This window comes from Thalassophryne amazonica, chromosome 4 (genome assembly GCF_902500255.1).
Source record: "Thalassophryne amazonica chromosome 4, fThaAma1.1, whole genome shotgun sequence".
Classification (NCBI taxonomy): domain Eukaryota; kingdom Metazoa; phylum Chordata; class Actinopteri; order Batrachoidiformes; family Batrachoididae; genus Thalassophryne; species Thalassophryne amazonica.
This window is the reverse complement of record NC_047106.1, coordinates 136,985,077-137,000,406: the sequence shown is the minus strand read 5'-3', so window position 1 is coordinate 137,000,406 and position 15,330 is coordinate 136,985,077. Positions and strand designations below refer to the sequence as shown.

The 15,330-nt window shown below is 42.3% G+C and overlaps 1 protein-coding gene across 2 annotated transcripts in view; it reads left to right on the top strand.

The window, feature by feature from the left end:
• Nucleotides 1–15,330, top strand: part of pak4 (p21 protein (Cdc42/Rac)-activated kinase 4) — a 110,985-nt gene that overhangs the window by 50,680 nt on the left and 44,975 nt on the right. For both annotated transcript variants that reach the window (XM_034168656.1, XM_034168655.1), the window contains exons 3-4: nucleotides 134–370; nucleotides 6,609–6,823. In XM_034168656.1, coding sequence (XP_034024547.1) covers nucleotides 170–370; nucleotides 6,609–6,823 — 416 coding nt within the window. In that variant the 5' untranslated portion in view covers nucleotides 134–169. The remainder of the gene's footprint in view (nucleotides 1–133; nucleotides 371–6,608; nucleotides 6,824–15,330) is intronic.

Below are 15,330 nucleotides of genomic sequence, written 5' to 3'. Positions count from 1 at the left end.
CTGGAAGCAGAATTATGCTGTTTCATTTAAGCCCTTTAGTGCCCACCCTCAAACGAGACTACGGTACCCAAAGATTTATGCATTCATTTTTCCTCTTACATTCTAATTTTCTTCTGTTTCTTCCTCTTAACAGGACTGATACTAGGTTAGATCTGCTTCAGGTACCATCATGTTCACCAAGAAGAAGAAGTCTCGTATCCAAATATCAGCTCCATCTAACTTTGAGCATCGTGTCCATACCGACTTTGATGAGCAGGAGCAAAAGTTTGTTGGGTTGCCTCGACAATGGCAGTCACTTATTGAAGATACGGCCAAAAGACCCAAGCCCTTCATCGATGTGACTGTCATCACTGCTGTTGAGCCACGCAAGGTGAGCTGACCAAAAATAAGTCAACTTTTAGTTGTGCAAAATGATAGACTAAAGTATCTATGTATTTTTGCCATTTTATGAAATCCAAAACCTTTTCAGTGTGATTAGTAATAAGCCCACCACTGCCTCAGCAGTGTGGCCCTTTATGGATAAGGGATTTTGGTGCTCTATATTATTAGTTTAGCTGAGATGGCTGAATGTGCTAAGGCATCCATTCTCAAACTTAAGAACACTAGAGTCCACTTTGAAATATGAAAATTGTCTTTCGTCTTTCTCGATGAACATACGAGACTGACATGAAGTATTTCCACATATACAATGTTTTAAACTACATTTGAAAAAGTTACTTCACCTTTGAGTTCATACACTTTAGAATTTTTTGACACCATATAAAAAAAACAAAGCAGGTTTCTTTATATTAATGTCTAAAATGATGTCCTTTAATCTCACAGTATCTCTCCAACATGATACAGATTAAATAAAATATAAACACCAAGACAATGGTGTGCATTAGTAAGGACAGCTTTAACTATAACACAATTAAATCATCACTTTTACAGCCAATTTTCTTTGGACAGCTCGGGGGTGGATACATGAACATTTTGGAATCACTGAATGTATTTTGTGCTTCATTTCCATGAATCATTAAGACATCCAAACAGGATAGTCGTGTGTGGTGACTGTTTCTGGGATTGGTAGTTCTCAAAAACTGGGTGACCGTGCAAGGAGAGTAGTGAGGAAACACAACCAGACAGCTCTATAAGGATTATGTACAGGTGTTTGTGGCTGTGATTGGAGACCTTGTACATAGTGCACCGTTGGATCACCAGTTACACGGCTTCATGGGGGAGTGGCACAGAGAAGGATTTTAACACAAGAAAATGGATCACAGCTAGGCTTCTTTTATTGTTTAAAGAAAATCTTTAGAACTGGCTACAAATTCCCTGCAGCCCTCCTCAAGTCAACACAACTCTACATTCCAGCCATGCTTGTCTGCAAGCAATGCAAGGTTGACGTGTCAGTCTCTCCTCTCTGCATGCTGTCTCCTGTAACTGATAGCTCAGTAATGAAGATGTTTGGACCAAAGAACTGGGATTAGTCCTGCGGTGGTAATGGGTCCTACATTTGGTCTTTATATATGATGTATTTGGAAGCAGTTAACTGGCAACTCACAGGAAATGGCATTTGTTATATTCATGGAAATGAACTTTTTTGGTCACACAAACATTTTGGAATAAAATCCTCCTCAGAGAATGGGTTTGACTGCCGGTAATCTTAGACCAGTTCTGGAATTCTGATTAGAATTACCGTATGTGGTTTACTTGGTTAATTGTGATAGTTCAGAGTTTAAGAAATTGTTAAGAAGAAAAAAGTAAAAACTTTGAAGTAATTGGAGAAATCAGGCAAGTGGAATGGGAGGCTTAGTTGGGACCAATGGTTTTGTCTCCAAGACAGGTTTGTCCTTCTTCTGGGAGGTACGGGTGACTGGACATAACATCAGGAGGTCTTTGAGAAAAGCAGGTGAAGCTGCAGACACAGTGAATCTGCATTTGAAGAAAGGCAAGTGCTTTGGGTAAAGAACAGGTGTGCAAAATGTTGACAGTAATTTTGTGATTGTTGTTTTAGTGACATGCTGTGTCTGATATTAATACAATAACATGCTTTTGGAGGGTGGTATGCATTTTCAGAGGCCCTCCTTCCATGCCCAGTCGCCCAAAATGACAGATATTCACCCGAGTTAGACGAGGGCGGATATCTGTCATTTTGGGCGACTGGGTGTAGCCAGGTAGCGTAAATGTAAATCTATGCTGCCAGCCCAGCAACGCCTCAGTGATAATAATATTTAGTATTTTAACCTCTGCTTGCAGTAGAGTAATGCTGCCAGATTAGGTAGTTTTCAGTTTTATTTTGCAGGCTAAAGGTGATTTTTGAAAAGTCTTTGGACTGGAAATCATCCACTGCATCTGGCAACATTGCTGCAGATTCACAGTAACACAATCTCTCATTGAGCATCATCGCAATACAGTTTAGCTTAACTCGTAGCATGGCTGGTGTTAAGAACTAAGGCAAAAAACAACGGGGGTCAGTCTCACTAGTAGAGGTGGTTTGGATTGAAAAAGACTGAAGTAATTCAAGAAAGACATTGTTTCTGTAATTTAAAAAAACAGCTCGATAGTCAACTTGTTTCACCACCTGCAAACTAAGGAACATGAAACGTTAGCTTTGAGACTTTGCTGCTAAAGAAAAGTCTAAATTAGCTAAAGCTCCTGCACAACACACTCTGCATACTTTATCTGATCTAAGGGATATTTGTGAATGTTTTTCTATTATTTTTACTTTAATGCTTAAGTTATAAGGAAATAAATGAGCCATTTTTCTTAAACATTGTGTCCATTATTGTCAGTAAGCAACAATTAATACAGACTATTGCTAAGACTTTTACAAACACAATTTTGAAGAATATTGTCTTGTTGTTGTTGTAGTCACAACAAATATTGATATTTTATTTTGTCCATATCACACACCCTTAGTAAAGAAACCAGTTAGTAAGCACATAGAAGAAGGTGCTTTTGATGGGAGAAAAGCTAAAGGCAGTCCAGAGGTCCAACTGCTTGTTTGTTTGTTTGTTTGTTTGTTGGTGTGGCGTTAGTAACTCAGCCACATGGGGTGTGCAGCCAGTGCATTCTAAAGCTGCGTTCACACCGGGCGCGATCAGATGCTACAAATTCGTGTGGGTCGCCAGGCGACGGTCGCGCCTCCTTCGCCTGGTGTGTTGCTCTGCTTCGGTGGACTTTCGCTGCGAAAATTCGCCCCAGTGCATCATCAAATAGGAGGAGCTTCCATTCCGCTCGCCGGCTCCGGTTGTCAGTCAAGCTAACATGACGGACCTTGATCACACGGAGCGAGTTGCTGTGGAAAGCTCCCAATACAGACAGTATCATTATTTGCTGTAGGAGCTGTGTCTGGGTGACGGCCGCTTTCAGCGCTCCTTCCACCTCTGCGGGACCCAGTTTGAGGATCAACTGTCCCGTTCGCGCGCGCACATGTAAACAAAGAAAAAAAAAAAAACTCCGCTGCTTGCTGCAGCTGGCTCTTCCCCCAAAAAACTCTGTCATAATTGTTTAAAAACCAGTCACCATTTGTTTTATTATACATCTGTGTAGTTAATTAATAAAATATTCTCTACAGATGATTCGCTCATGCGCGCACGTAAAAAAAAAGGAAAAAGCTCTGCTCCCGCTGCTGCAAGTAGGGCTGCTGCTCGCTCCAAAAACTCTCTCATAATTGTGTTTAGAAACCAGTCACCATTTGCTTTATTATACAGCTGTGTAGTTAATAAGTAAAATAATCTCCAGGACGATTTGCGCGCGCGCACATAAAATAAAAATAAAAGGAAACTCCGCTCCCTGCTGCTGTGGTGCTGCTGTTCGCTCCAAAAACTGTCATGATTGTGAAATAAAGGACAAAAGAGACATAAGTCCTGCTCACAGGCTGCTACCAGATACAGGACATGTTCACATCTTCAGTCAAACTCCAGACATCTCCACGTCACTACATATTCAGTCCCTGATTGGTCATCGTGGTGCGACCAGACGAAAAAGTTCAGATTTTTGAACTTGGGGAGGAGGGCAATGCGGCGTGACGCGACGCAATATCGCGCCACAAACGCGCAAAACGCTCAATCGCTTCACTCGCATCGCTTCACTTGCGTTCATCGCGTCGCGCTGCGTGGTTTGGCGCCAAAACGCGTCCTTACATAGGGATTACATGGCAACCTGTGGCTGCAGTCGCTCGCGTCGCGCCCGGTGTGAACGCGGCATAAGAGCCAGTCCCAAGCATCAGTAAATGAGTTGGGTTGCATCAGCAAGGACATCCAGTTTAAATTTTGCCAAAACAAACATGCAGATCACAAATTTAATTTCCACACCAGATCATTTGAGGCTCAGTTTATAGTTGGGAGAGGTATTGCAGGTGGGGTGTGACAAGGTGTATGAACTTTGTTTGTTGCAAACAAAAGGTTTGTTGCTGCAGGGTTTTATGTATGCTTTGGCAGCATTGCTCCAAAATATTCTTATGTTCAAAAGGTGGGGGGTGTTTGCAGAAAACATTTAGGAATCTCTCCTTTAGCCCTAAAGCAATGTTGCACTTTTTTCTTTTTAGTTCTGAAACATTTTCACATTACAAAAAAAGAGGACGAAAGGAAACACAGAACTAGTGCAAAGTAATACAATATACGGTATGTATATAAAGAATGTATTAAAAAATGACATCATTACTTTCAGCTATGAAAATGGACCATTTCCCCCACTTTTTCTTCCCTGGCTCTTTCTGGAGCTGTAAGGAGTATGTTATCTGCACAAGAAGGTGTAAATATTTAACAATACCAATAAAAACTGCTAAAGTAGGAATCTTTGTGGTAGCCTTTTTACATGCAACTAACAGAAATTTACTCATCATTTTGACCTAATCCCTCAGGGACATTTCCCCAGTATAAGAGTGAATGTAATGCCAACATGCACACCCAGAACCTTTGTAATATTCTTGCCACATCTTTCCAAAAACTCTGAATAAGAGGGCACAACCAGAACACATGGGCGTGGTCAACCATGGTTTCTCCACATTCCCACCACCATCCTAATGGAGTATCAGTCTTTTTAGCTTTTTGTTCAGGTGAAATAAAAAAGCATATGAGATTTTTCCAACAGAAGTCTCTCCAATCCAAAGAATTAGTGGTGGATGACTGTCATCCAGGCCTTCATCCACATGTCCTGTTATTTCAATGTCCAGTTCTTTTTCCCAGCGTTCAACAGTGTTGCACTTTGAGTGCACTTTATTCATGAAGGTGGCATTATAAGAGGTTGTGTTTGGTTTTAATTTGTTCAGAAGAAGTTAAGCTTGTGTTATGATGTATTATGATTTTGCTGAGAATTGATAATACAACCCCTGGCAATAATTATGGAATCGCCGGCCTCGGAGGATGTTCATTCAAATGTTTAATTTTGTAGAAAAAAAGCAGATCACAGACATGACACACAACTAAAGTCATTTCAAATGGCAACTTTCTGGCTTTAAGAAACACTATAAGAAATCAGGAAAAAAAATTGTGGCAGTCAGTAACGGTTACTTTTTTAGACCAAGCAGAGGGAAAAAAAATATGGAATCACTCAATTCTGAGGAAAAAATTATGGAATCATGAAAAACAAAAGAACGCTCCAACACATCACTAGTATTTTGTTGCACCACCTCTGGCTTTTATAACAGCTTGCAGTCTGAGGCATGGACTTAATGAGTGACAAACAGTACTCTGCATGTCAGGTAAAGGCACTGGGGAGATGGCTGTCATTACATCATCAATAAATGCACAAGTTTACGTTGATATTTTGGACACTTTTCTTATCCCATCAATTGAAAGGATGTTTGGGGATGATGAAATCATTTTTCAAGATGATAATGCATCTTGCCATAGAACAAAAACTGTGAAAACATTCCTTGCAAAAAGACACATAGGGTCAATCTCATGGCCTGCAAATAGTCCGGATCTTAATCCAATTGAAAATCTTTGGAAGTTGAAGAAAATGCTCCATGACAAGGCTCCAACCTGCAAAGCTGATCTGGCAACAGCAATCAGAGAAAGTTGGAGCCAGATTGATGAAGAGTACTGTTTGTCACTCATTAAGTCCATGCCTCAGAGACTGCAAGCTGTTATAAAAGCCAGAGGTGGTGCAACAAAATACTAGTGATGTGTTGGAGTGTTCTTTTGTTTGTCATGATTCCATAATTTTTTTCCTCAGAATTGAGTGATTCCATATTTTTTTTTCTCTCTGCTTGGTCTAAAAAAGTAACTGTTACTGACTGCCACAATTTTTTTCCTGATTTCTTATAGTGTTTCTTAAAGTCAGAAAGTTGCCATTTGAAATGACTTTAGTTTTGTGTCATGTCTGTGATCTGCTTTTTTTTTTTTTTCTACAAAATTAAACAACTGAATGAACATCCTCTGAGGCCGGTGATTCCATAACTTTTGCCAGGTGTTGTAAAAGGTCTGACACGAGTTTACAGGTTTGTTGACCTCACACAAGGTCTACTCCAGTTTTAACTTTCAGAAAAAGTGAGATTTTAGTTTTGTATGCTGTTCAACTTGTCACCTAGTTTGTGGCACGTGCAGGAAGTATGGTTGGCTCCCAGGGTAAGGTTCAGTTAAACGGACGATTAGTCAAAGCATTTTGTTTTTCATCTTCAGACCATTGTCCGTGGCAACAAGCTGGGAGTGGATGGCTCCCTGACGTGGCTGCTTGATGAATTTGACAACATGTCTGTGACTCGCTCCAATTCTTTGCGTCGATGCAGCCCCCCCGTCCAACCTCATCGGGACTCTGGGTCTTCAGGGGGAAGAGAAGGACAGGAGAATGGAGATCCTCACCACAGACACAACTCACAATCTGACAGACATGACAGGTAAAGCAAATATGTTCATCTGCACTTCCATGTGTCGTAAAACAAAAGATTTCTGAAGATTCCTGAGTGCTCTCACTTCCAGTTTTTTATGTCCTGCCATTGTTAACATAGGATGTTGGTTCATTATGTTATTATGTGTGTGCACATTCTTGTGAACATGGTAACTCAGTAAAGCCTTGGTCCCACCAATAATGAAGGCTGATGAAGGAGCCACGCATGGGTGTGGGGTGATTATTCGCAGAATGACCCACGTTTTCATCTATCACGTATCCACTATGAAGGTGCCACTATGTGCCTCTCTGTACCCCACATGTGCCACGTAGCAGCCTCTAGTGAGCCACGACCGACCTGTCATTACAGCCTCGAATGGCTCGCATCAGCCACGCTAAGCCATGTAGTGCCATGATAACGCCATGTTGGCGCATGTTTAGGCATGAGTTTGGTCCAAACCGCCAGCCCTCCCACACCTGGTCCCTTCAAAGTGTGGGTTTTCAATTCAGATTCACAGCAGCATTTAAAGATGTCCCTTCTTTTTTTTTTTTTTTTTTTTAACGCGGTCCAAAAATAGACACTCCATCATAGTTCCGCAGTTGTGCGCTCAACAAAGCCTTCACATTGGAAATGATCTGGTTGTTTCAGCGGGGTGTCAGCCTGTCGATCGTTGCTCAGAGTGCGCCACGCTCTCAGACGCTGTGGGCGGTCTTTAAACCGGCTGGAGCACTCCTTAATCTGTGTAATCCCCATAAAATCGTCCCTGAAAGCCATCTGAATTTTCCGAATGGTGTCCACCTGGAGGTCTCTCAGTTTCTGGAAAAATTTGATGCAGCAAAGCTCCAAATCGTTCAGACATTTAGTCACAATAAAAATCCGACGAGAGGGGTGGACCACTGCTCACACAAAGCCTGCTCACAAGTGAATGACGCAACCGACAGGCATGAAAAAACTCACGCATGCGCTAGAAGGTTCAAGCTTGGCTGATGCAATCACACGTGATTCAAATCCATATGGTTTTTGCAAAAAATAAAAAGGTCAGATACTTTTCTAACAGACCTCATATATATATATATATATATATATATATATATATATATATATATATATATATATATATTTCTTCCGCAGCTTACAAGTCACCATGATACAACTTTTAACTTTGTGTTATGTCTTCAAAATCGGTCTTTTGCGCACTCTCCACCTGTGTTGCCGCACAGCTCCTGCTCTTAGCTGCTCCACTGGAGTTATTATCTTCCATGGCTTTAAACACACATCCACTTTCACGCAGTCACCCAAATTTTAATTTTGTGTTCGTCCAATATTGACTGAAATATCACTCTTTTGTGAGCTGGCGTTCTGCCGAAATGCTCGTTTTAACTGTGATGATGAGTCACTGCCTCAGTGCACACACACACAGCGGAGCTCATGTGATCCATTAATTCCAGAAGTCATTAGAGGTGTTTTCAGCATCCAAGGTTTGACAGAAAATGATTAATCTGCTACAAAATAATTATTTTATATAGAGTCCAGCGCATAGAGCAGATGGAATTGTGTGCGCCATAGGAGAGGTTTTGCCTCAGTGCGCACACACAGCGTAGGTCATGTGATCCATTAACAAGATATTAAATTAACATACACTCAACAAAAATATAAACGCAACACTTTTGGTTTTGCTCCCATTTTGTATGAGATGAACTCAAAGATCTAAAACTTTTTCCACATACACAATATCACCATTTCCCTAAAATATTGTTCACAAACCAGTCTAAATCTGTGATAGTGAGCACTTCTCCTTTGCTGAGATAATCCATCCCACCTCACAGGTGTGCCATATCAAGATGCCGATTAGACACCATGATTAGTGCACAGGTGTGCCTTAGACTGCCCACAATAAAAGGCCACTCTGAAAGGTGTAGTTTTGTTTTATTGGGGGGATACCAGTCAGTATCTGGTGTGACCACCATTTGCCTTATGCAGTGCAACACATCTCCTTCGCATAGAGTTGATCAGGTTGTCAATTGTGGCCTGTAGAATGTTGGTCCACTCCTCTTCAATGGCTGTGCGAAGTTGCTGGATATTGGCAGGAACTGGTACACGCTGTCGTATACGCCGGTCCAGAGCATCCCAAACATGCTCAATGGGTGACATGTCCGGTAAGTATGCCGGCCGTGCAAGAACTGGGACATTTTCAGCTTCCAAGAATTGTGTACAGATCCTTGCAACATGGGGCCGTGCATTATCCTGCTGCAACATGAGGTGATGTTCTTGGATGTATGGCACAACAATGGGCCTCAGGATCTCATCACAGTATCTCTGTGCATTCAGAATGCCATCAATAAAATGCACCTGTGTTTTTCGTCCATAACAGACGCCTGCCCATACCATAACCCCACCGCCACCATGGGCCACTCGATCCACAACATTGACATCAGAAAACTGCTCACCCACACGATGCCACACACGCTGTCTGCCATCTGCCCTGGACAGTGTGAACCGGGATTCATCCATGAAGAGAACACCTCTCCAACGTGCCAAACGCCTGCGAATGTGAGCATTTGCCCACTCAAGTCGGTTACGACGACGAACTGGAGTCAGGTTGAGACCCCGATGAGGACGACGAGCATGCAGATGAGCTTCCCTGAGATGGTTTCTGACAGTTTGTGCAGAAATTCTTTGGTTATGCAAACCGATTGTTTCAGCAGCTGTCCGAGTGGCTGGTCTCAGATGATCTTGGAGGTGAACATGCTGGATGTGGAGGTCTTGGGCTGGTGTGGTTACACGTGGTCTGCGGTTGTGAGGCTGGTTGGATGTACTGCCAAATTCTCTGAAACGCCTTTGGAGACGGCTTATGGTAGAGAAATGAACATTCAATACATGAGCAACAGCTCTGGTTGACATTCCTGCTGTCAGCATGCCAATTGCGCGCTCCCTCAAATCTTGCGACATCTGTGGCATTGTGCTGTGTGATAAAACTGCACCTTTCAGAGTGGCCTTTTATTGTGGGCAGTCTAAGGCACACTTGTGCACTAATCATGGTGTCTAATCAGCATCTTGATATGGCACACCTGTGAGGTGGGATGGATTATCTCAGCAAAGGAGAAGTGCTCACTATCACAGATTTAGATTGGTTTGTGAACAATATTTGAGGGAAATGGTGATATTGTGTATGCGGAAAAAGTTTTAGATCTTTGAGTTCATCTCATACAAAATGGGAGCAAAACCAAAAGTGTTGCGTTTATATTTTTGTTGAGTGTACTTTTACATACAACAGACATCAACATACAGACATACTTTTACAGCTAGGAACTGTTTTATCAAGCTATAAAAAACATTAAAAATAATTACCTTAAGCTGTTCAAAATACATTCCACGTGGAGCAGGAAAGAGAGGAAAAAAAGTGTCCAGATGAAACAGAGGAGCCTCATTAACTGAAGATAATGCCTCTAAGAGCCACTCTGAGCCACTGTACTGCCACGATAGCTCATGAAACAAACAAAACAGGGTGCGTGGCTTCTTCTTCATCCTTCATTATTCGGTGGGACCGCGGCTTAACAGTACATGGTGGGCTCTTGGGATCGTATCTTCTATCAGGCATAGAGCAACAGACAACCTAATGCAAGTGTTATTGCTGAGGGCCACATAGTACAAATGTGGCTGAATTGTGCATGAAGCAGGAATCGTATGCAATACGTGTAAAATCGTAGCTGCTTCTAATGCCTCGTACACGTGTTGCTACAACTGTTTGCGCACACCAGTGGCTGAAAGACAGAGTGTGCGCTGTGAGAGCCCATTCGATCCCTCTCGTGGCATGTGTTGACCAAATTCCAGGTGACACCCATGAATATCTAACACCACTCGCTTGGCACTCGGCACGAAAATAGTGAGTAGATGATCACTTTCGAGCTGGCTGTGAAATTTGTCTAAGTGCCCCCACAAGTGTGGCATTGCATAACAGCAATGCACATGTGGCGTGCCAGAGTGTCAGCTCCCCCCGCAACACATATACTATGCGTATGAATCACGCGTGTTGCACCCCCTCATCCACAGCATGTGGTGGATGTGTTGCAGATGGGGAAATAGCAGTAAAAATAACTAAAAAGAAATGATCACATAACAGAGTGATCCGTCGGTGAGTGCGCTGAACTGACAGGGGGCGTGGCCGCCGACAGCCGCAGCTGTTTAGATCTCTGGTTCTGGACGTCCCAGCTGGAGAACACGTACCGTGTTTGGACGGACATGAACTTACAACTGTCCACTGTGACGTGTGTGTGTGTGTGTGTCTGCTTGCTGTCCTTGCCTGGAAATACATAAAAACATATATCACTTTTGCGATGGGCTGGAGAGCGCCCCCAGCGTGCAAATTGACAGGCTGTCCCAGCTGACCCAGTCCGTCAGTTCATGTGGACACGCAGCAGGCGATCTGAATGTCACATCTGTCTGACAGGACACGCGCATGGGCACACGTGTCCAGTGAGCAGCGTGTCACAGGACAAGCCAACAGTGCGACAAATACGCCACTTTCAGTCACGTGTCAACAGTAACATGCCATAACAAATGTTGTTTGTTCAGGTATCACAGCGCTTTTTTCTCTTTTTATATTTTTATAAGACAGTGATTGTAGCGCAGCAGTAAAGTTTCCGTCTGGTAATCAGAGTTTTTGTAAATTGCAGGTTCGAATCCCATGAGTGGAATTTATTTTTTTTTATTTAACCAGGGTTATTTAACTGTAGGGTTGTGAATTGCGTCCCCTTTTATTTATTATTTATATCAGCCCAGTGATGTTCACTAATTATACAGCTAGTTTTTATTTTATTTTTCTCCACATCAGCGGCGTGGTGTAGTGCAACACGTCCCAGCTGCCCACACTGTGTTCGTGCACGGTGGTTTGTGGTTCCCCACAGTGTTTGGTTTGCGGATTTTCTTCTGGTTTCTGCGTCTTTCATGTTGTGTGAATTTGGTTATGTGAACTTTGGCCCTTATGAAGATCATTTTCATGCCCAGCACCCATATTCCTTTGATGCAAAATGTACTTGCACTCTAAAAATTAGCTATGGTCAGGCGTAAAGTTTACCTATTGTGCATCATAAGAAAGTGTTTGTGTATTAGGCCACCTGAAAGCACGTCTAAAGTGTAGTGTCGTGACTTTGTTGTATTTGATAAGCGGAGCATTCATGTACCTTATGTAAATAGGTTTGCCACATGTGTACAGTTTGCGCTGTATAGTTTCTGCCAATAGAGCAGGAACAAAGAGTGGTCAGCCTAGCCGAAAAGGTAACCAATTCTAAAGGTGCCTTGACACTTGCACGATTTTGATCCTCGCACTGGCATGCTTTCTGGTGCGCCAGTGAGTAAACTCATTGTAAACTGTGCATGAGCTGTGCGCAGATGTGTGCCAGTGAGCAAAGAAAATTTTGAAAGTTCAAAACTTCTCGCATGCATTAATTTTGTCAAGTAGTGAAGATTGCGCAACCTATTCGAAAACACTGCGTATCACTGCAGCTCAATCCATCTCATTGCCGCAGTGCAGCGCGTCTGAGCGATTATGATGACATGTTGCATCTATAATAATCATAATTTTATAGACATATTGTCTAACTCATAAAAAGGAATGAAAATGCAACTGTTACTAATCCATTAAATTGTATATAATAAATAATTACCTTTGAGATGATTCCAAATGCGTTCTGTGCTGCACAACGTGCACGAGACAACCTGCAGCTGTAGGTAATTTCTCTGTGATTGTGGGAGTGATGGTTTCATCAGCCAAGGTTTGAGAGCAAATGCGTGATCGGCTACGAAATGATTATATATTTTTTTTTATAGTATGGCGTCAAGTGCGACAAAAGCGGGTCGCATTGGCACAACGAGTTGCGTAGCAGTGCAGTGATCAAATTCGTGCAAGTGTCATGGTGGCTTAAGGTATACAACAATATTACATGTGCATGGTTATGTGTTGTCCGTCTCTCGTCCTCGAGAATGACCAAGTCTTTGACATTTACTACTGGGGTGGTGGGTCCACTGGTGACTGAGTCCAGTATGGGCCCAAAATTGTCTGCTGCATGTTTGATGTATGTGGGTGGGTAAGGTGCTCTGGGTAGTTTGGGTTTTACAGTTTTGACACTTTCTCTTGACAGCAGCCGTTCTGCTTTCTGCAAAATGGGTGCCAGTGAGGATGTGACTTCACCACATTGGTCGATTTTGAGCGATTAGTTCCCAGGTGTTGACATTGACGTTGAAGTTCTTTGTGATGCTTTGAGGCAGTCCTTAAACCTCTTTGTCTGTCTCCCGACTGTCCACTTTCCCCTACCGAGCTCGCCGTAGAACAGTTGCTTTGGGATACGGTGATCAAGCATGTGGCTGACTTGTCCAGCACATCTCACTTGTGCCTTTTGCAAAAGTGTTAAAAGACTGGGGATGTTGGCTCACTGGAGCACCTCTGTGTCAGGGATCTTGTCCCGCCATTGGATGTGCATGATGCCTTGGAGACATCTCATGTGGAAGTGGTTAAGTTGCCTCATATTTTTTCGATATGGCGTCCAAGTCTCAGAGGCATACAGTGGAGTTGTGAGGACAACTGAAGAAAACCTTTAGCTTGGTGGTAAGGCTGATGCTGCAATGCTCCAATACATTTTCCCACAGTCTGCCCAAAACTGTGCAGACTTTGGAGATTCTGCTGCTGACCTCATTATCTATGTTAGCTGCCCTTGAGAGTGCGCTGCCAAAGTAGGTAAACTTATCGGTAGACAGGCTGATGCATGACCTCTACTGATTGTGAGATGGAAGTTTTTACATGCTGTTGAGAACTGATCCGTCTGCTGTTGCTCCTCATGCTCCTTTCCAGCATTGATCGAGCAGTCATTTACAACTAGAAAGTCCCTAAGAATAGTTTCCTCTAGGGCTGCAGCTATCGAAAATTTTTGGAATCGAGTATTCTATTGATTATTTTATCGATTAATCGAGTAATCGGATAAAAAAGTACTTTTGTATTTTTAAACTATCAGTAGTGGCAGGGCTCTCCCTAAGCAGTGGCACAATGTTGCTGTGCCATCATGCAGATTTTTAAGTTTAGGATGTTCCCTCTCTCTGTTTTCCCAGGTAATTATTTATTTTCTTTACATTATTAAGTTTTGGAGCTTTGCCAAACCATAAGCCTAGGCACTCTGTGAAATCTTCAGTCTGCGGACAGGACGTTCTTTTTTTTTTTTTTTTTTTTTTTTTTTCATTTCATTTTTATTGCTGTGATTTATTCAGTGTTTAGTGTATATTTCTACATGCTGTACAGAGTAGCTCAAACCAAAGTCAAATTCCTTGTTTTCTGTGGATACTTGGCGAATAACAAAACCTTTGGAAAAAAACGGCTGTGGAGTGCAACATTTCCACAACAGCTGCACTGATAAATTAACTCTACAGCCTGTTGATTAAAAACTCTTATCAAATCTGAAAAAAGCATTTTTTTGAACAGTTAAACATGATTCATTTAAAGTGCGCTTCCTTTCGCTTCATCTGCGGAGGTGGAGAGCAGCCAGTGGAGCAAACCACGTTTTAAAAAAAATATATGTATAAACACACTGCTTCACTTTAAATGCATAAGTCCGCTTCAGACGATCAGCACAGACCCTTTCTCTTAAAAGGCTTTATTTTACTCAGCATGTGGCTTTGTAAACTTGTAGCATTGCCTGCTACATTGATTAGCGCTTACATTAGTTATGGGTATGCTCTACGGTCTTTGTTTTTTGTGGGAACGTGCCACCTACAGGCCTGGCATATGTACTACAGCTTTAAACGAAGCTTCGAGGCAAATAATTTGCCTCGAACATTTTTTGTAATCGAATTATTTGAATTAGTTGATTAATCGTTTCAGCCCTAGCTTCCTCTACTTTAGTTACAGCTTGTAGATGACGGGTGTTGTACAGTTTGCCATTGGTGCGATACTTGATACAGATTACCAGGGTGCTGTCGTTAAAGGCTTCTGTCAGCACTGCCGAGAACACTATGCTGAAAAGTGTGGGGGCTAATACACAGCCTTGCTTAACTCCACTGGTAACTAGGATAGAGAGCAGACATCTTGTCATCGACAACATGAGCCATTATGTCATCATAGAACATAGTGACAGAAGACAATGTGTATGCATCGATGGTGCCCAGTCGTCCTGGATGCAGGTTACTGGAGGGGTCCCCCAGGGGTCAGGCATTGGGCCGGTATTGTTTCTTTTATTTATTAATGACCTGCCTTCCACAATTACTTCGAACTGCAAAATTTTTGCAGATGATGCTAAAGTGTATCATCCCATACTATCTTTGGTCGACAGGAATGATCTCCAAAAAGACACAGATAATCTTCTCTTATGGTCGAAAGACTGGCTGCTTGGGTTCAGTGAACAAAAATGTAAAGTCTTACACATGGGGAAAAAAAATCCATGTTATGAGTATACAATGAATAACGAAACCCTGCAAACAGTAACAGAAGAAAAAGAACTTGGAGTAATAGTATCAAATAACATTTCTTTTTCCAG